At 42.2% G+C, this 21448-nt stretch overlaps 1 protein-coding gene across 1 annotated transcript; it reads right to left on the bottom strand.

Moving 5' to 3' along the window:
- Positions 1–208: 208 nt before the first annotated feature.
- Positions 209–11025, bottom strand: LOC118689212 (transmembrane 4 L6 family member 1-like). Its single transcript, XM_036387342.2, has 5 exons — positions 10855–11025; positions 7348–7413; positions 1688–1833; positions 733–919; positions 209–241 (listed from the first exon to the last, which is right to left on the bottom strand). The coding sequence occupies exons 1-5, from the start codon at positions 11023–11025 to the stop codon at positions 221–223; spliced, it is 591 nt and encodes a 196-aa protein (XP_036243235.1). The 3' UTR covers positions 209–220.
- Between the last annotated feature and the right edge of the window lie 10423 nt (positions 11026–21448).

Here is a 21448-nt window from a genome sequence, read left to right as displayed (position 1 = left end):
TGGCAGGTATGTTTAGAGAGATGAAAATGTGGAGTCTCAGACTGAAATGATCTAGCCCTTTTCCACCTTGACTTCTTCATAAAAAAATAATTTTGCCCTGTGAAACACCTGAACATTTTTTTTGTTGTTGTCCCCCCATAAATAAAACAGTACAGTGCACTATCCTTATTGCATGTGAATCAGCATTTTGGGGCTTGTCTTGGCATTCCTTGTAGGTCATTCACATTCCAGAAATATTTGTCTGAAAGGCAATGAATGAAAGATGATTAATTAACATTTCAGGGGATATCTGACTTACTGCAAATATCTTGTACAATGAAAAGAAACAATGAAAAGGAAGCAATAGTGATAAATGAAATTTGAAAAATGTTTCTTCCATTCAGTAAAATAACAACATTACTATATTTGACCAATTTTAAAAATCTCTACTTTTTGTCTCTCACTTACATATGCTGGGGAGGGTCATTATACTTTATCAAAAAAGGCCTCTTAAATAGCAATAGAGCCATGCAATGAGTATGTCAGTATGTCATACTGCTGTTTAGAAAAATCTGAGGACCAGGTTATCCCTGACTATGATGTGACAGACAGAAAGAGGCTGTGCAAATGCATCTGTACTGCCCAGAGGAGCTCGTCCAGGGACTGTGCAGATCTCTCAGCTCATGTACCATCACCAAAGCCTGAAAAATAAAACTGGAAAGAACATAAAGCACCCTTTTACTGCATACCAACCTTTCTTCTCCTCATACATGTGCCACATATGAAGCCAGTGAGTCCATTGATGACTTGAATGAAACAAAGAATAGCTTCAATCACACCGATGACCAGGAGAATAGAGGAAAGGACAATATTCCAAAGGATGATGTTTTCAGGTTGTTTGCAAATACTCCATGTTGTCTGGTTAAACAAATAATTGTCTCTGTGATAGAGGAAAATATTTGGCAAGGTATTAGAAAGTAAAAACTTGAGAATGCTTTCTCTGTTTTCTGGCATTTCATTTTCTGAACTTGACTGCACAAAGTGAGTCTCAAATGGTGCTATAATTGGTCAAAGCTGCTGCTTCTCCCCAGAATTCTCTTTGCAGAGATGCAATTGATAATTAGGAAAGAGAGCCACATCCATACTTTGTTGCATGCACAAGTATCTCCTGTTTGTTGTATGCCAAAATTATGTTAATAACTAAAGAGAAAGGTTTTAAAACGTGTCTCCACATTCTCCATTCCTGCTGTGGTATCTCAGCCCAGTCGATTCATTAGCTCTAGCTCTGATTTGAAGAGCATAGTTGTCAAGGTTGGCTTTTTAGATTTAGAGAAGATTTTTGCTTTGCTTTTCAGAAGCAGGCGGAGCAGGCTGAATTCTTTGTAATTTAACAGATTAATGTGGCACAGTAAGCAAACATTTCCTTTTGACTCCAGTGGGAGCCACAGCTCACGGAATTTTGAAAGCTTGGTGCAAATTGCACAAGAGGCTTGTGGCAAGCACAGCAAATGAAACTCAGGCAATTTGCCCAAGGATGATTCCTTGGTCAAAGAAATGACCAGCTGGAACATGCTACTCACAGAAGTGTGAGTTTAGGAGTACACAGGGTGAACCATCAGTTCATTTTGGAAAAATCAAAGTTCACTTTAAAAAGATAGGGGAGCGATCAGGGAAAGCAAAATTGGAGGAGTTTGGAAGCCGTACTCACTCCAGAGTGTCATTCCTGAAAGGGTAGAGGTATTCTCCATCACCTGTGTCACACAGAGGACCCCCAATCAGCCCCAACAAAGAGATGACCACACAATATGCTCCTCCTGCAAATCCCATCACAGACAGGATCACTGACAGCAGCATCTGAAAGGGAAAAGACCTTCAACATAGTGTGCACAAAGGTTTGAGTAGCATGGAGAACTCACAATGAATGAGAAAGAATTCTCTTTCTTGTCTCTTACTTTATGCTGAAACGATTACTGCTACTAAATTTGTGGGAGTAAAAAATAGTTGACTTTTTCTGACTATTGTAGCTGTCCTAGATGTTAAAGAACTTATTGAGTTTTATGCTTAAGCTATTAATGATGAAAAATCTGGTGAGTTTTCTTTCAAAGCCGGCATAAGGCTAATGCTGGATTGATCTGTTCTGTATCATGTACCTTGGCATTTCCAACTCTTCACCTTTCTTGGCCCTTGCACCAACAGAAAAAGGCAAGCAACTACTGAACAAGATATGAAAGTAACAAAAGATAGGTTAATTGTTTTTGCTAATTGATGGAATGCAAAAAAGCCTTTCTTTTCCCTGCTTTCCTTCATTTTGCAACACCATGACATGCGATTACCACTTCTCATGTTGAGAAATCTAATTGTGCTGCATGTGGCAACAAACCAGCAGTGACTTCAAATTGTATGTAATGCATTCATGTTTTACATCAGCCACTCCCACAGAAATGTTACCTTTACTCCATTCTGGGTAGTTTTCTAGTAATGAATGGGATGTATCCGGTTGCTGTTTGTCTATAGAAACAAAAATCCCAGGAGGGTGCTACTGGTGGTGCATCTGGGACAGGCTTCTCAATAGTCTTGTTAAGAAACACTGCTTGTGGTTGTTCACAACTCTGCCATAGAGCCAGGGGAAGACCTGGAGCAGGGAGAAGGCAGTAGGCCTGCCTTAAAGGCAGGGCAATGGCATGACCAAGGAAGCACATACAGAATACTGTCATCCATGACTCAGGTTTGAAGCCAAATATCTCAAGTCTCATAATTCCCCATTGCCAGCAAATACCAGGTGAAATCCACCACCCCACAAGACAGGTAGAAACCTTCTCCTTGTCGCAGTTGTTCCACAGACCACTGCACTACACAGTCAAATGGAAATATCCACCATCCATGTCAGAGTTTTTTGACAAAGCCGTGAAAAGTCTTCACTGTTTGAACACATTCAAGCTGGTGAATGCAGTTTCCAGCTTACCAGCCAACAGCTTTCTGTAGAACCTTGCTCGATGCTGGTGTGTGAATTGACTAATTTTGTGTATTGTTTTGCCTCTGAGGCAATCCTTGAGTTAAAAGTTGCTGGGATTTCTCATGGGATTTATTTAATCATAACCGATTGACAACTCAAAGCTGGATACTCTTTCCTTAGTCTTTATCTGCATGTTGGCTGAATTGCCTCTTAGCAGAGCTCCATTGTCAGCAAAATGTAGTTAATTTAGTCTATTGTCCTGGACCAAAACAGTGTCTGGGTTGTAGCTGATGCACTGTCTCTCACAATAAGATCACCAACCATGCCTTGTGGTGAAGGTGAGTGACTGATACTCTCTTTGAAACTCCTACCTATTCTGAATCACTTTTCCCCGTTTGCTTCCTCATTTACTTCAACTCTGCATTCTGCTTCTTGGTTGAAGGATCTTAATTATGTTAACAATTCATTTTGGTAGCAGTACAGGGCATCCCAAAGATAATTATGAAGAAAAAGTCAAATGGTCTTTTGGTATTACTATGTTTTATGATAGCAGTTACTATCATAAACATAGTAGTACCAAAAGTATTTATGGTATTTATTTATGGTAGTACTTGTCAGTGCTATCTGTGATGACTGTGTTCTGTCACATGATTGTCTCATTTGAAATCTGTTGACTGTAGGACTAACCTCATCCCAGCTATTTCCCTTACTGTGTACAGGATCATCTAGACAGAGACTTTACTTGTCACCAAAAGAGGAGTCTGAATTTGCTACAGCTGTTAGATTGGCTCTCCTCAGCATTTTCTAGACATGCAGGGGCATTTCCCCATTTTATCTACTGATCTGGAGACTTTTCTGGAGGCTTGCCTCATAATCTGTGAAAATCCAAGGATTTTATTGACCATTTCATCATCTCAAACTTTCAGCATTTTCTCTAGTAGTAGTTCTCATTGAAATATTTCATTTCCTCATTTGTGTCCTTAATTGCAACAGGAGGCCTAAGCTGGGATGCTTGAGTGTGTTGAAATTTGTTTCCCATGATGTTGACCTGTTCTGTACTCCTGAAAAGGTTTTGCTGACAATTTTTGCTGATTTTCCCTGCTTTATTCAATCCTTTAATTGAATTGTCCCTGGTGAGCTGCTCTTAGAATTCATTCTTTGAATGTTTGTATCAGCTGCTTTGGTGAAGTTACCAAGTTCTTCCTGTCCCAGCTTGTGCTGCTCTTTAATACCCTGGTTCTTGCTCTATACACATTTCTTTCTTCTCTATTTTTTGTCTGGAAGTGGTTTTTGGGTTTTTTTTGTGTTTTGGTGTTTTTTTATGGTTTTTTTTGTGGGTTTTTTTTGTTATTGTTTTTGCTTTGTTTTGGTTTTTTTGTTTGGTTTTGTTTGTTTGCTTGTTTTTGATGGAATAGTTATTCTGTCTGGTTATCTGGATATCTTTGCTTAAGTTTGTCTGGAAAGCTACTATGACTATTCTTGTTCTACTAGTAACTCTTAAGGAAGACTTAGGAATATTGGACTATATGTTTGCTGATGCAATGAGAGAAGCTGTATTTTGGGTGGGTCTTTTTCCTCATCACGTCAGTGCAGTGGGTAATTTCAGATGTGTACGTGCTAAGCTGCAAGACACTGAAGCTTTCTAAATCTATTACTTTCCAAATTCATTACTCCATAATGCAAGGACAAGAGGCCATTGATGTATGTTTGTAAATAATAATTTAAAGTTGATTAATGAAGAAACTTAATGTAGCATGTAATCACTGTGAACTGGAAAACTTGCTAAAGTGAATAAAAAGTATGAGAAACATACTATTTTTATTACTGTTGAAGATACTTTGGCAGTGTGTAAAGGCTTTGATGAAGTCTGAAACTATTAAACCAAGAATTGTGCAAAATAAAATAGATCAGAGTCCCTGCCCTGAGCAAAATGTTATGTTTTGATTAAACAATAATTCTGATCAGTAATAATTCTTTAACCTTTTTTTTCCCTTTTTATTATGACAAGCAGTTCTGCAATTTGGAGTATCCAAGTGTAATTTATCATTTTATACGTAAGATTTCCAAAGCAGAAAGGTGCCCAAACTTGCCTTTGGATTACAGTGGCTCCTGAGTAGTTCCATGAGGGCTGTTTCTCTGCCAGTAGGTGGGGAACCCTTAGCAGGTCCATCCAGACCTACCTCCCAAGGAGCTCTGTCACTCTGGGACGTTGCTGATATTGTGGATGTTTGAACCAATCCCAGGAGTTCTCTGCTCTCCAGGGCCTCACACCATACCTACCCTGCCTTGCATATACAGCCCTTATAGTCAGGACATCTGAGCACCCCTGCTCTGGATGCCTGTGCATTTCCTTCACTCTCCACAAAGCACATTTTGCCTGAAGTTTCATCCCTTAAAGAAGCAGACCATCAGCCTTCAGATCTCCCTGCAACACTGACCTCTTTGTGAACGTTTGGAAATCACTCTTCCCCAGGAGCTGTGCAGGGTAAACTTGTTTTTAGTTGTTCCCAGCCATTCACTCTTCGCTCATGTCCCCATCTCATCCCTACTTTGAGCATCTCAAGCAGACTGTTTAAAACATAGGGAGCAGAGCTTCACCATTTCCACCTCACAGAGGTGTATGACTCCAGAGGGGTGTGTGTTCAAAAAGACAGCATTTTCATAGATAGACTGTCCTCACCGAGCCTGTTTTCCACTTTGCTTTGGGTAGCTTCGTCACTTGGCCATCAGCCACTTTGTGATATGGTTTAGTGGGCATGGTGGTATTCATTTGAAGGTTGGACTTGATGAACTTGGAGTTTTTTTCCAACCTTAATGATTCTGTGATTCTCCTGATTCTACAAAATATCACAGTGCATAATCAAATTACTTTCTTAATATCTATTTTATTCCTCCATAACAGCAAATAAAGAAGAGAACAGCTTGTAGGCAACCAATCAGTGATGGGAAGGTGCAGACAGGGTATCTGGCATTGATGTACTGCTGCTAGGAATGGCTCAGACAGTGAAAGACGAGGTGGAGAATGGAGGATTGTGGTAGGTCTGTGGATGTGGGCTGCTGGATGACACTGTGCTATCACTTGTGTTGTTGGGCTGGGGAGTGAAACCAGCCAGCCTGGGGAAGTTTGACTCTTGGCTCTGGAATATTTAGGGCTGGGATGAAAGATGGAGAAGAGACACCTGAGATGTTGTGTGAACTCAGCCCAGTTCAGCTGGATTTCCCCTTGTGACTTAACAGATTCAGTGAGCATAGGAACTACAACAGTAGCTGTGTTTCATCACTGCTTTCTACATCACCCAAAGTCAAGCAAAGCAGCTGGCTCAGGCACTGTTTGCAGGGTGCCTAGGATCTCACCCCAGCTCTGCAATTGGCCTGCTTGGCCATTGTCAGCATCCTGTCTGTGCATGTGACATTTGGTAAAATCAATGTAACAGCATGTCCCTTGGGATGTGCCTGCTAATGTGTGACATCCTGATAAAGAATGCTATTTTGGTATTATGTATCATGAATTAAGTAAAATGTTTTAAAGAGGCAAAGGTTTTCTTGTGGATCAGACTAAATATTAATTGAAGAGTACAGAAGAGACATGCTTTACTGCATGGAATCTCTCATTCCAAGCTGCTTCTGGGAAGGATTCAGACTCAAAAAAATTTCTAAGTCAGTTTCTTCTTGCCAATAATGATAGCCACACAGAAGTCTATACCCAGGGCTTGAGGATGAATGGATATGCCTTTATAACATGTTGCTTTATAATATTCTTAATTATCAAGTAAAACATCTCTCTGGCCTTTCTTTAGATGTCAGAGAGCCTAAATTGCATTTTCACATTTCACATGCATAATATTTGAGCACATGTGAGCTACTGGTCAGAACTGCAGGAAGCAGTGCTGGCTCCTCAGTGCCAGATGCAGCTTCTCATGCTTTGGCCATGGACCTGCAAATAGGGGATGTGTGTATCCCTACAGAGAAAAGCAGGGATGAAGCTGTGGAAAAGTAGATTGCCATGGAAGGGTATAGAGGAACCAGGACTCTGTGGAAGCAGGAGGAACAGGCAACTGTCTCAGTCTTTATGATTGCCTTGAACAGGGGAGCTCAAGGAAGCTGGAGCCACGTTTTACTTCATGGGATGTAGCCCCCTTTGCTCTCAGCATTGTGCCTGAGGGCTCCAGCCCTGGCCCTGGCTTATTTCCCTCCTATCAGCAGCTGCAGCATCATAACGTTCTTGTTGGCTCACTGAGCCCTCAGCCCCAGCCCAGGGACGCTGCAGATCAAGCTCCTCTTCTCCGTTTCCCTGACATGGCTGCTGACAGAGGTGTGATGGTTTGTCACTGCACATTTCCACCTGCTGAGCAGCCATTTCAAGAGCTATTGCACAAACTCTGTAGTGCCATTTCAACACATGAATATCCACTTACCCCACACCTGTTAGCGCAACATCCTGCTCCGCCTGCTCCCAGCATCATGAATGCCGGCAAAATAACCTGTAAGAAAAGCATAGGCTTTGAATTAGTGTGCAGCACTTCTGCTGGGGTGCTTTTTAAATTCTAAGAGCTTGGGCATCATGTTCCTCAAATGTAAGTCACCTTTTGTCTCTTCTCTGGGAGTTACACCTGCTTGGATGTTGGTGCTACTGAAGAGTTACTCAGAAATAGTTGTGGCATTACAGCTAGAGCTGTCTGGCAAATTGCTGGTACATCAATTCTGATTGCTGAAGCTATACTGCTTTCTTTTCAGGGTATAAAAAGGTTCAGCACAGTATTGTTGGAGGTTTTTTTTTTGGAAAAAAATGTGTTAGTTTTGAGAAAACTGAATTTCTGCCCAGAAAAGATACATAGCTGGACTAAGAACTATGATCAGTGTAAGCCTCCTGAGCATTCTGCTCTGGATTATAATTAGGAAATCAGCCTTGAGCTTCCTGAAACAGATATGACTTTGGTTTGGGTGGGGGGTGTTTGTGCTGAATTTCTGGAAAACCTACAAGATGGACTTCAGTCAATGGGGAACTTCAGTTCACATCAGCTTTCTCCATGGAAATTATCAGGCAGAGCTGGACCAATATAATGCAGTCAGTAACCATCTGTGACTGGAGATATTATGCTGCCTTACAGACACCCTGGAGTTAGGAAAAGTTGCCTTCAGTTTGGTAGCCAGAGGGCAAGAAAGCTTTTATGGGTCTGGCTTTGCAGCCAGCACACTCCCACTGCCTTGTCTATACACACCAGTAATGGTTAAAGCATCTCAAAGAGCAGCACAAGTAAAGGAGTACTTAAAAAATTAGGAAATGGTTACCATAAAGTTAATGAAAGAAGAAGAGCCCAAATCAGTCAATCAATCAATCAATCAATCAAACAAACAAACAAACAAACACAAAAGGTAAGGACTGTAAAAATGGCCTCACTAGATGCTGGCAAGATTTTTTCTCATTCAGGGCAGGAAGAGCAGAATGTCCATGATTAACAAAGCCCACAGAATTTATGTGTGTAGTGTGAATATCCCTGTTGAACAGTGTGAGACGTTGTTATGAAACTTGCTTAGATTTGTAGGCTCCTACATATTTTTCAAAGGATTTATTCTCTGTTTCCTTTTATGCACACCCTAGAGGCAACCTACAGCACCTGAAGTGCTGGCTGGACCACATCTGGAACCTGCAGAAACAGAGCATTGAGGTTAAAAAGGTGTTCCGCTTCCTGCAAAGAAGTCCAGTCTTAAATAATCACAAATGGTCCCCAAGGCAGCCTCAGCCCAGGTGTTCTACTGTCAGGCACTCAGAAGGAGAGTTAATACCTCTGCCCATCAAACCAACACTCCTGCTCCTCCAGGGCTGTCATTTTTCTTTCGAGGTTTCCCATCTAAGTGGCAAACACTTTTGTGTCATCTATTAGCCTGGCTCAGGATGAAGGGTTTGCTTGGCAGCTTTCTTTTTATGCAGTGCCTGATTATAAACACCTGCCTTTTGACACGGGCATGAGAATTTGCTGGGTTTGGCTGTTGTCAGTAAAACAAGAGCTGTGTGTGAGCCATGGCTCAGTCAGGCATTTCCTTCTGTTGCACACAGGCTTTCTATGAGGAAAGGCGTTACTGTGACACATAGAGCCAGTCTTACTCTCTTTACATCCCAAATATTTGAAATAAGGAAATTGAGAGGTTTTCATGTCATATAATTTCCATTAGAAATTCATCAGAGGAGGAAAGGGTGGAGCTGGCTGCTCAGCCAAAGGGTATGCTGACAATCTATGTATCAGTCTACAGATGAAGTTCCCAGGTGCAGGGAGGTTTACTGGCTCACAGAGCTAAGCCAGGCTGTTATGAAGTTTCTCCCACAGTCTTGACTCTGGAGGCTGCATCCTAGTTGTGGGGAGATTCTCCAAGATCAGGCAACCTGTTGGCAAGGCTTGCCTCAGTTTCCTTTGGGAGGAATCCAGGTGGATGGGGGAACACACTGCAGCTTCATCTTTCCTCACTGAAGTGTCAGGATATGGACCAGACTTCAGTCGTGGAGCATCCTCTCCCTTGTTTTAACTCCTTAGGACACTGAAAAGCCAGTCTTCATTTTCCCATGCTTCCAGCATCTGGAAGATGGAGCTGCTGATAATGCTTTCTTTCCCCTTACCTGTGGGCATTTCTCATGCTGTTTTCTGGAAAACGTGCACTCAACAGAATTTTTTGTGGATCAATTACTCCTAATGTTTTTTGAAGGTCAGTGCAAATTCTTCCTCTCCTCTGACTAGCTGTTCTCATTTTTGATGTATGTGGTGCTGGCCACAGGCAAATCTGTGTGGAAGCCTTAAAAGAAGGCACGTTTTCAATGAGCCAGTGATGCTCTCATGTCTAACATCTCTCCTTTCCTTTCATTGAACGCCAATGGCTCCTGGGCTTGCAGTGATGCGAATTTTCCACAAGGTCTCTCATGTAGTTGCACTTCTTCCTTCTACAAACTCATGCTTATGTTCAAGCTCAGCATGAGTAATAGGCCCAAGTGGTAGCCACAAGAAGAAGCAGACAAGCTGCTGGTGGAGAACAGTTTATTGAATGACCTTATGCCATGTTTCTGCTTTGGGAAATATGAGTATGAACCAGATTCACTGCAGGCTTTCCATAGACTTAAGCAGCAGCTGCATCATAGGCTGACTGTGAAAGAGATTTACTTTTTTCTAAGTTAATTATTCTTAAAGATTAATTTATTTTTTGGCCAGCTCTGTGCCAGTTTGCCATCTGCCCAGTACTGGTCATATGCATTTTACTTGCTCAGCTTTTTAACTGCACTTGGGTAGATAATTGAAAGGGCACAAGGGGAGCAGGCTTTCTGATGAACTGGAAAGATAAGTATTGCCCAACATGTTCCCTTCCAGACATGGATATTCACATAAAAGTGATCTTTCCTGAGGCCTGGAATGGAGAACTAGTTACAGAAGAGCACATTCAAACCAGATCCAACCCAAAAGAAGGTGGGTGGGAGTGTGGGAACAGGAGGCATTCAGCTTATTAACCCATTTGCAACTCCACATTTGCAAAGTGTTAGCTGGGTCTCAAACTAACACCTGCTGAAACACGTTTTTGATTTTCCCTTAATGTTTTTGTGAATTGGGGGTGCAGACAATAGTGAAAACTCATTGCCTCCAGCTGACCTCAGCTTTGCTTTCACTCTTGGAGGATGAACACTCATGTAGCTCTTCTCCACAGTGAGTAGTTAGGCCTAGTGCTTCTTGGAGTCCTGATATTTATTTCAGGAATGTTTTGTATTTCTTTGACTAGGCACTTTTTTGCCATAAATGCATTTTCTCAGTTACATACCCAACTTCTCATTTAAGCTGTTCACATGTCTATGCAAAACACATTTTATGACTTTTTTTTAATGGTGATTTTCTTGGCCCCAAATTTAAAACAAAACTGAACAAAACTCACAAGAAATATTAATCTCTTACCAGTATCCCAGCTCCCAGAATGCCGTGGAAAAACCAAACTAAATCAGTTATCTCGCTGAGCTGCAGTACTTGTCCATTGGGGAAGTACAGGAGAATGTTGGAGACAATGGCACATATTGCCAGTGGGAAGAGGGTGATCCCAATGCACTTTGAACACTTCCCCGTGCACATGGCAGCTCTCTGCTCAGGAAAGATACAGGGAGGTTTGGGTTACTGCAGTGCAGGGAGCACCACATTTCAGCAGTTTTATACTTTAATGAAAGAAGAATCAATTTCATAGAAAGAAATGTTTCAGGTAAGACATACACAGATAATCCTGTTCTACAGACCCTGTTCCCTTCAGAGAATTTATTTAAAATTGAATTATTCACAGCTGGGATGTTTAATTGAATTTATTTAAAATTGTGTTGGTAGGAAATTACCAGAGAGTTTCATTTTAGTTTTTGATGGACAATTGTCTGTCCGTTGGGAATATCAGTCACAAAACCATGACTCCACAAACAGATACCCTGGCTGGCAGTCAGGGCTAAGGCCTGGAGTGGAAGGGGAGGTGGATGCTGTCCTGGTTTAACCAAGCCTGGTTTTCAGTTGGGGGGGAAAGATTGACATCCCCATTACCAATCAAAGGGCTAGTTTTGGAGATTGACACCCAGTTAAACCACTTAGAAGAGCTGGATACACCTCTACAAAAACGCATTTATGGACGGGCTAGGGCAGGGAAGCTCTCTTGGTTCCTGGCCTCTGAAGGGGTAACTAGCCAGGCCCAGGCTGGCCCCTTATGGCTAGGCCAGGCCTGCCCAGACCAGGCTTGCACAGCCCACATGGTTGGGTTGGTGTGCTGCTTGGTTCAGATTTCTGCTGCCTCCGGGCCATGCCACTGAGAATGTCCCGGCGCTGTGGATGACCACGCAGCCAGGATGCTTGGCTGGAGTTGGTGTGGCCGAGACAGCGCCGTGCAGCCAGGGCTATCTCAGCATGGCTCGCACATAAATTTTGCTTTACTCCAAGACCAGCTCTAGCAGTGGCCCTGTGGCCAGCGCTGGAGACGGCCCCAAGGCCAGAAGCGGTGAGGGCCAAAAGATGGCCCCAAGGCCAGAAGTGGCCAGGGCCAAAACTAGCTGCTGCCAGCCCAGTCCAGGAGCAGCCATGGGGCTGAGAGCGTGTGGCCGCAGCTATCTCAGCATGACTCGCAATAGACTTGATTTGCTTAGCCACTTTTAGCCAGCCATACTGCAAACAGAAAGACAAAAGCAGCAGCAGTTTTGTTTCTTTTTCCTGGTGCCTTGCATGAAGAAAAAGCAAAGGGGTGGCACTTGCAGCCAGTGTGGCTTGCACAGTGCTGGCAGGGACCATGTAAATAGCAGCAAAAGACACAGCCATTCCTCAATTTCAGAGCCTGGACGAGATCAACCTTTCAATGCTGCAAGACTATCAAAACTATTTCAATTGATAAAGCTTAAGAACAAACAAACCTACAAACACTAATTCTCTCCTAAATGAGGAAAAAAACAGAGTGAAGGCATGTAGAGAAAACAACGCAGAACACTGAAGTCAGTAAAGATGTCAAATACTAGATGGGAAAGAATCAAGGAGATGCCTTAGTCTTAGGCTGAAATACTTTTGTGAGGCTGTGGTGGAGATATATTTTTTGATATATCAAACATCATTTTTTCCCTATAATTCATAAAGTGCGTAAAGAAATGCATCATTCATCTGCAGCCCATGAAAAAAACGCACTCATGCTAAAGCATATAAATGCTAAAAAGCTATAATCCAATAAAAAACTTAAACAGCAAATGATAAGAGAGATGAGAAACTTTGCCCTAGGGATAGAAGAAGAAAAACTTCTGTTTCCAGAGATTAAAAAAAAAAAAGAAATTTTGTTTTTATGCTAAAACAACTTATCCTTAAAATAGTACCCCATGAGCTGACATAGCCCATAGAAGCAGCTTTGAGAAAGCTGCAAAGCATAAGAAAGACCTTCACACTGCAAAAATTTTCCTTTCCCAGGTGGCTGATTCATTATGACATTAAAGCCATGAGAAAACTGTTTCTTGTAAAAAAGTCTCCATAGCATGGCAAGAGAGACTCCTCTCCCTAAGTAAACTAAAGAAAGTTTATTTTAGAAGGGATAAACTGACTAAAAGTTCCAAATTTTGTCTCTTCATGTTGTCAGGGGGAAAGAGAAGAGGGTATGGGGAGAAGATAAGTGTTCTGAAGATTTGTTCTGATTTTCTTATACTTTTTCTTTTAATTCTGTTAATAAAGTTCTCTTTATATCCTTTAAAATTTTGAGCCTGTTTTGCCCTCCTCCTCCTAATCCATACCTCATTTCAATAAATGAGTATATAATTTCTAGTGGGTGCAGTAACGTTTAGCCAGCACTAAATCCATTACAGATGCCTTGGGTTTTCTGGGAGCACTGTCTTGGGAAGCTGATTTGAAATCTCTTGCACTGAAGGTATAGAAGAACAGGAAATGGCTACCAAGGATACCATGTGAATGTTCAACCCTGCCTTGGCACTGAGACTAGCAGGGAAGCCTCCCCAAGGTGCCTACCAGCTGCATTTCCTCTATTTCAGTCAAAAATACACCCTCAGCAAGAATTGGAGAGATATTTATAATTGTTTACTGTGCACGTAAGGGTTGATAAGACTGTGGATTATAGGCCTGCTTGGCACCCACCCTAAAGTAGCTGAAAAACTGCAATCTTGTCTAATTCTGTGTCTGTTTGCTAAGGGCAGGTCAAAAAACCATCCCATCTCATTTTCAGAGATCTGTCATAACATACAGTAGCTTAGTAGTTCATAGCATCCAGGTTCTTTTTTTAAAATCAAAGAATGAACATAAATGAAGCACTGGATGAGAGAGATCTCTGCAGGTGTCCAGTCTGACCTCCTGCTGAAAGCAGGACTACCACCAACACTAGGTCACTGTGTCAGCCACAGCTTTGTGTAGCTGAGCTTTAAAAACCTACAAGGATGGAGCCACCACTGCCTCTCTGGGTGACTTGTTGCAGAGTTGACCCAATCTCTTGATGAAAAAGACTTTTCTGTGTCCAGTCTGAATCTCCAAAGCTGTAAACAGGGCTGTTGCTCCCCATTATATCCTCTCACACCACTCCATCACCTCTGTCACATCCCAGTTTTTCATAGGCCGTTATTAGACCTGTCTTCACCAAAGTCTACAACCTCAGCTCACACTGCATCCATGCTGTGATCTACAGCTAGAGAGAAAAGCCTGATCAGTACAAAAGTGGATCCACAGATATGCCTCCAATTTGGAAATTTCAGACTACTGGGTCAGAGATTATTGAACTTGCATACCACCTTCAACTTTATGGCACAAACTGATCACAACTTCTTCATAATGTTTTATTATTGCTTCATTCCAGCTCAAGGGTTTCAAATGCATAAAAATAAAAATGTGCATGAAAATACAAAATATCAAGCTGTGGATTTCTGTCCTCAGAGAGAACTGTCAGTTTATAACAAAAAGGGCTTTGCTCTCCTGTGAGTCAGTTACCAAATGTAAGAGAAGGATAAGGACATGGGCACACACCATTTCATGCACACACAGGTGCCTTCGCTTGTTATGTGCAAATAGTTTTTGTAATTACTGAGGCACTCAGCAGTGAAATGTCCCTCAATTTACTCATATGCATTGGCTAATCCGGAAAGTTTTATGACAAAGATTGCTGTGGAGAAGGCATTAGGAGGCTAGGAACACAGAAATCCATCAAGGTTGGGTTCCCAAGCAAGAAAAAGGGCCAGGTGAAAGGTAGCTTGAAGCCATTTGAGAAAGGCAGAGACAGGCTAAAACAGATCTTGGCGACAGAATGAAGATAGTAAAGAGATAAGGTAAGATATCAGGTGAGATGTCCTCTGACCTATTCAAATGAGAGGGAAAACAGAAAGACTTTATGGGTTGCCATATATTGCTGTGAAGCAGATGTGGCTGACAGAGACTTCTGAGTTTGCATTTCTGTAGCAAAAAATTTGCATTGTTCTCTGCTGCTATGAGTTGAACAAGAGCACTGTGCTTGTATGCATTTTCTTCTGAGCACTTTGCAGTCATGTTGAGCTTTATAATCTGTGTTAAAAATAAGCTAATGGGCATTAAACTATTCCAGATGGGATCATTTTTAACAGAGACACTTCTGTGTTTATGGTCATTATCTGTTGTTTACACAGTGCTCAAAATTTGGCAAAGCATTTTGCAAGCCTCTGGAGAAAACCCTAGCTCAAAGAGATAAAAATCTAAACAGACCAACAATGTGCAAGTGAAAGATGAAGTGGGGAAAGGGAATGGAGGAAAATGGAAAGAATACTGGATATTTCACCTGCCTTTCAAATCACCTGTCTTTCAAATAAGGTTATTTTTTTAGACTAACTCTTGCCTGCCTGCTTTCCCATCTCATTCCAGCTTTAGCTTTTCCATTTGTTTGCCCAACCTCACCTACCTCCCCTCCCCAGAGAGAAGCAAACAAGGACAGGCACAGCCTAGCCTCCTTCTACAAAAGCTAAGCCTTGTAGTTGAGTTACGAATTCTCTTCTGCATCTTTCGTACATGGCTGGAGGGCCCAGTTCTTGTACGGCACAAAGCAACCTGACGCTGCTTTGGCTGGAAGAGCTGGGGGTTCCAGCCCTTTCTCTCTGACCTATCTCAATACCACTTCAAACTGCAGGGAGAACTTACCTAAACAACAATCACCAGACGTAGTGAGAGCCTCTACCACCAAAATCAATGCCGCTTTGCCACCTGTGCACATCAGAGGATCTGCATGCGTTATTATAGCTTAGGAAAACACTCTGGTTTGCCAGAAGCACTAAAACACTTTATTAATTCACCAACCAAAAGCACATTCTACAGCTTCGTTAAGCAAAGTGGCTAGAGCAAGCTTCTAATTTTTAGTGAGGTTTTTAGAAAGTTTTGCTTTTTAATGCTACAGTAAGCATGTAAATACTTTTGCTTACCTTCTAAGCAGGGCTAAGATGGCCTCCAGAGTTCCCCACAGCCAGCTTCAGGGCTTTCCAGCTCCTCTCTCCTGAAGTGTCTCTGTTTGACCGAGGCACGGCGATGTTTTTGGGTGACGGCCTCTATTAAACAATTAGCTGTTTCTCTCTGAGAATGAGGAAATACCCCAAGTTATCCCTGGTTGGCCAGTGAGAGGTTGGCATGTCACCCGCAGTTATTGATTATTTTAAGGCAGTGTTCCAGTGGTCAATGTCTCAGCCCCCGGGACACATGGATCGGAGCAGTGGAGACCTTTTTGCAGCTGTAACCATTTCAACTGTGTGGAGTTTGGCAGCAGAGGAAAGGCAGGGGATTGCAGAGGAACAATGAGTACCTGGCAGAAAATGTGGTTGGAGCATGAAGTGGTGGCATAGCAAAGTCTGGCCATTGCTGTGGCATCATCTTCTGCACAGCAGGCTGTGGCTGCTAAAATTCAGTACTGGCTGTGCTCCAAAGCATGCTCTAGGGAGAGTTAGGTGAGGAGAATGGGGATGGGAAGGGAAGAAGAATCACAGTGAGACAGGAGAAAAAAGAGAAAGAAGGACAGACAGGCTGGGGAGAAAAGAGAGATGTGACCAAGGGAGGGAGCAAGGAAACAAAAATCCACACTATTCTAAGGAGGAGAGAGTAGGAGTAGAGAAGGGAAACTGAAAATTTGCTTTGGCAGTGGAGAAAATAAAGGTAGAAGTGACACTAGAAATGTAAAACACAGTGAAGAGTAATAAGACATTAAAATTGAACTGGGAGAAGACTCATACTGAGGAGAAAGGGAGTTTCTTTTGTAGAAAATGTGATGATAATAATAACTGTTAAAATATGTCCTAACTTTCAAACACAGAAATATATATCTTACTTGGCAAGTCAGATTTGGCCCCAGTTGTGCTGGGAATATACCCAGATCCCTTCCTTCAGCTGAAAACATCACCTCTCTGACAAGCACCTGCATCCTCAGCTCTCACCTTCATCTTCTAAACTCACCAGGAAAGATTGATGGTGAAGGGTGGAATTCATCTCATGTGACTTTGGGCATAGATGTCAACCTAGGCTGTTCTTGTTTCTTGTGAGAGAAACAGACACTTCTAAGGAAAAGAATCCCAAGATCTATTTTAGGAATTACTGTAGAGTTACAGTAAACCATTAATGGTAAAAGAATCTCACCTCTTGTTCAGATCTAGATGTCAGAATCTGTTGTCAGATGAATCACATCCATGAGGACTACCAGCATGGCAGAGTGACTGCAAAAGCACCAGGAATTCAGTCCCTGGTTGCATATTTAATATAAATAATAATATTAAATTATCACTGACTCACAGCCAGTGAAAATCTTTAGTGATCTCAGAGGGATCTCAGGCAAAGAACCTTCATTGAAATGCAAATGGTAACAAGGAGAAAAACTGAACTAACTCTCTGAGTCCCTAAATATCATATAGTGGTTGCTTGGAGTTTTTATAGACTTTAACTCCATAATATTTCTCAGGCACCACCTTTCCCATCTTCCCATACCCAACACCCTAAGCTGGGCTCAGCATCCTTCATTTTGATTCTGCTCTTCTCTGATTTTGCCTGGCTCATACTCCTCCAGGATGATATGCAAACCTCACCTCTGTAGTTTCTCACCTATACGGTACCCCCAGCATTACACATTCTTTTACTGACCTTTTTCATTTTGTTCTCTGCACTTTCCAAAGTTTATCTATCAACAATGTGGATTTTAAACTGGGGCAAGTTCAGTGTTTTCATTGATATTTATATAACACTTACGTGCTCAGGGGCTTAACAAAAGACTAGTGCTTCTAGTTACTACAGAAAAAATAAAATACTAGTAAGATATATTGAACTCTATTCTCTTACTGGTTCAAGAATTTCTTTAGATGTGCTCATTATTAAGTAGGATCTACATTCAGTCTTTGATGAGTTCTGTGCTAAGTACTGCTCATTGTGAGGCACAGGAGGAATGCCAAAAAGAAGAACATAATAAAAATCTGTATTAACACCAGGCATCCTGACTCCTACCTGTTTTTCTAAAGCAACAGACTCACCTGAGAGAAATGAAAGCAAGCAAGCTCTAAAACACTTAGAAACACTGAGCTTTGTCTTTGGAGTGTTTAGTGGCTAAGCTGAGTGTATACAATTGTGTACATCTATTTTTCCCCCTGCAATATTGACTTTTAAGGCTATGAAAACATTTTCTGTTCCACTCATCAATGCCTCCTGATTATATTGACTTACTGTGCAGCAGCTCTGATCCTCCTTTTATTTCTACCCTTTTAGCCATAAATTCTTTATTAATTTTCCAGTTACATGTAGTAGCATGGGAACTGAGAGAGGAACTGTAAATATGTGAAAAATCTTGTTCATCATGATAGGAATGAAAACAGTTCCAGCCCCACAATTTCCCTGAGTGGCGCGATGTGAGAAACTGAAGAATTACAGCCATGTGCAGGTTTTTGAAGGGCATATCTGACTGCCCACTTACTCTATTAATTGATCTGCCCCAGTTGGAGTGTGGCTGCTGCGCACTAAGGAAAAATGGCCTATTTACTGTTGGTGTGATGTGGAAAAAGGAGCAAGGAGCTCTGTTCCCATCTATTCTTGTACAAAGCTTGAGCAATTTCTCTGAAGTAACAGCTTTTTTCTGAGTAGACAATGGCACTCCACTCAATTTAATTTATTCCATTTTGACACAAATTATTTCTGCTGTTTCCTGTGACACTTTGCTGTTAAAGTTCCCTTCAACTGAGTGAAAGGGAGGTTGATTGTCCCGAGATGAGACTGCGGTTAGGAAATTTAACTGCTGTTAAGAAGCTTTTTGAGATGAGCTGTCTCTGAGAAGGTCCATGTGGTTGGGCACTGCAGGCAGCCTGGCCTGGAGAGCCAGCTGCCCCTGCTTCTCTTGCAGCAGGTGCCCAGCTGAACCTGCCTGCCTGTATCCAGGAGCATGCAGATGCTCTGTTAAGGTAGAAACAGGCAGATGGAAATGGCACTACCAGCATTATTCAGGTTTTCCTTTATCTGGAGTATCCAAGACCTGCATGACCCAGGCCATAAAGAGCTGATTGCACAGCAGGAGTATTGAGGAAGCTCAGTAAAAAAAAGGTCATGTCTTGAATCATTTCAGAGACAGCCAGAAAACAACTATTTTTAGTGGCTAAGTAGTGCAAGTTAAGGTCTTTGTATTAAGGATGCCTACGAGTCTGAAGAGGGGGAATGGAAGTTATTCTGGACAAAGTTTGAAATAGGCTCTCTGTACTCTTGGGAGTGTATCACCTGCATTGCACCATCATGCACTGGTGGTCCCAACGCACAGCATATGCTGGACATGCACTTCCCAGCAACAACAGTCACATGGATGGATCTTTCCTTCTCTTCTCTTTTACCTATTTTTCATTCTCCCACTGCTTATTTCTTTCCTCTTGTCTCTCCTTTTATGTGTAATTCCCTTTCCTACATACTTAGACTCTCCCTGCTCCCTGAGGTGACATCCTGCTAAGCACACTTTTCCCCCTGCAATGGCAGCACTCACATCATTGCCTCTGGGGACACTTGCACCACTACCAAGAGACAGAGCTTTGGGAATAAGCCCCGTCACTATCAGTTACTCTATGACCCCGGGGTGGCACAGCCAACCCTCTGCAAAAGCACCTTCTGGGGTGAGGAGAATGATCCTGACACCACACCCAGTGAGCTCTGCCCATCCAACAAAGCATTATCCATTGCTTGCTTGTGTGCACCTATGTTCATCTGATTTATTACAAAGCTTGTTTTATTTAATTATCTGAGTGGTTTGCCCACGGACAGCACTGTACCAACCCCAATGTTTTCTACAATAGCAATGGACTACGACCTGTGGCCAAGGGTTGTTTGTACTCCCAACACAGAACAACACTGTCACTATCCAATATTAAAATAATTAGAGGTTTGTGCTTTCATTTTGCTGGTTTCATGCAACACTTCTTTCTGGTTTTGGCTGAAAGGCATTTCTCATCCATATGTTTTGACACCGGGGTTTGCCCAAGAATGTGCTTAGGGAGAGGGTGAATTAGGAGCTAAAGTAGTACTGACTGGAAAATGCCCCTGTTTACCTGAGCAAACAGAGAAATCTTATTGGTGATCCTTCTCCCTTCCTCTCTTGCCCTGAACTGCTCCAGGTTTCTTAGGAAGTCTTCAGTAATGAAGAACAAATACTGGGAATATGCTGAAGAAAAATGTGGTTTGTCAAAAAATGCTCATTGTATTTTTTATAGATGTTTGACACTGTCAGGAGGGAAGGTTTCTGTAGTCCAGAGTGCTGGTTTTGGCCAGACTGAGAGATGTAGCTTATCCAGGTAACTTGAAAGAGATTACAAATTTCCATTCCATGCTGAGGCACCTGGGTCAGTAACTCCCACCGGAATGAAAGAGGAGGACAACACCCAGGAGGTCAGAAGTGACCATCAAGTGTTTTGTTATTGCAAGGGCCACTGTCCACTCGTTCACCATCTCCATCTGGTTTTGTGCCAAAAGGAAAATCAATACTAGCTCTGTGTGCATAGTTGTGATGTTTTGAACATGCACATAAGGCCAGGTTTGTCGCCAGAATTACTGCTTGCTAGTAGAAGTGCTTACTACTTACTTTGCCTGTTTCAGAGAAATGAATATATGTAGAAAAATTGGATAAGCTTTGGAAATACAGCTGGTTTTCAGATCCTGATGTTTGTTTTTTCCAGCTGGTGCTGGCTGGTTGAAGAAAAGACAATCCATCCCTTTGCTTACTCGAAAGCTGTTAGTTGTTTGCATCCATTGTGGGACAGGATAGTATTTAAAATCTCCACATACATAGCAGAAGAGCCTGAGGCAATTAAGTCAACATTTCCTAAGTGGGAAGTGCTTTCAGGCATTTCTTGGCACTGCATGGGTTTCTGAAAGGGATTCTCTGCTTTCACAAACAAACACATCCCAGATTTTCCCAGAAATTAATCAATCTTCATCTTCAAATGATTTATTCTTTACTATGTCCACTGAAAGGCAGATTCAGGCTTTTTTGAAGGTGAGGGGACATTGAGGAAAGTGGGCTGCAGGCATTTTTTTGTGTGCAAAATTAGGCAGACATAATTAAAGGTTCTTTCTGAAAAGGGGTGAACTGTCTGTCTCCATCCTTGGAGATCTATAATCTCCAGTCCTGGAAATATTCAAAAGCTGTCTGGGCAGGGTAGCTGCAGGTAGCACTGCCTGAGCCAGCATGAGGAAGAGATTAGAAAACAAGATTTTAAAAAATGAACAAACCATCTGGAGTATGCTCATGTCATTCCTTGGTGGTGTAATCCATTTTTCATATTAGGTGTGGGCCTGAGCTGAGCTAAGGGCAAGACCTGCATTAACTCTGTGATGATGGCAAGGCTCCAGAGGCTGGGAGAAAGGCAAGAATTCCAGGAAGTGATAAGAGGGAAGATACTGGGTGGAGACAGGATCACAAAAGAGCTAGGTGAGAGATGAATTGCCACATGCATTGCCAGAATAAAAGCCTGGAGGGCCTCCTCCAGGGGGCACATCTCACCTTGTGATGATGTGCCGGGGCTTTGTGCCTGTGTGGCTCCCCTGC

Source organism: Molothrus ater, chromosome 2, assembly GCF_012460135.2.
Source record: "Molothrus ater isolate BHLD 08-10-18 breed brown headed cowbird chromosome 2, BPBGC_Mater_1.1, whole genome shotgun sequence".
Lineage (NCBI taxonomy): Eukaryota > Metazoa > Chordata > Aves > Passeriformes > Icteridae > Molothrus > Molothrus ater.
This window is presented reverse-complemented; position numbering and strand designations above follow the sequence as displayed.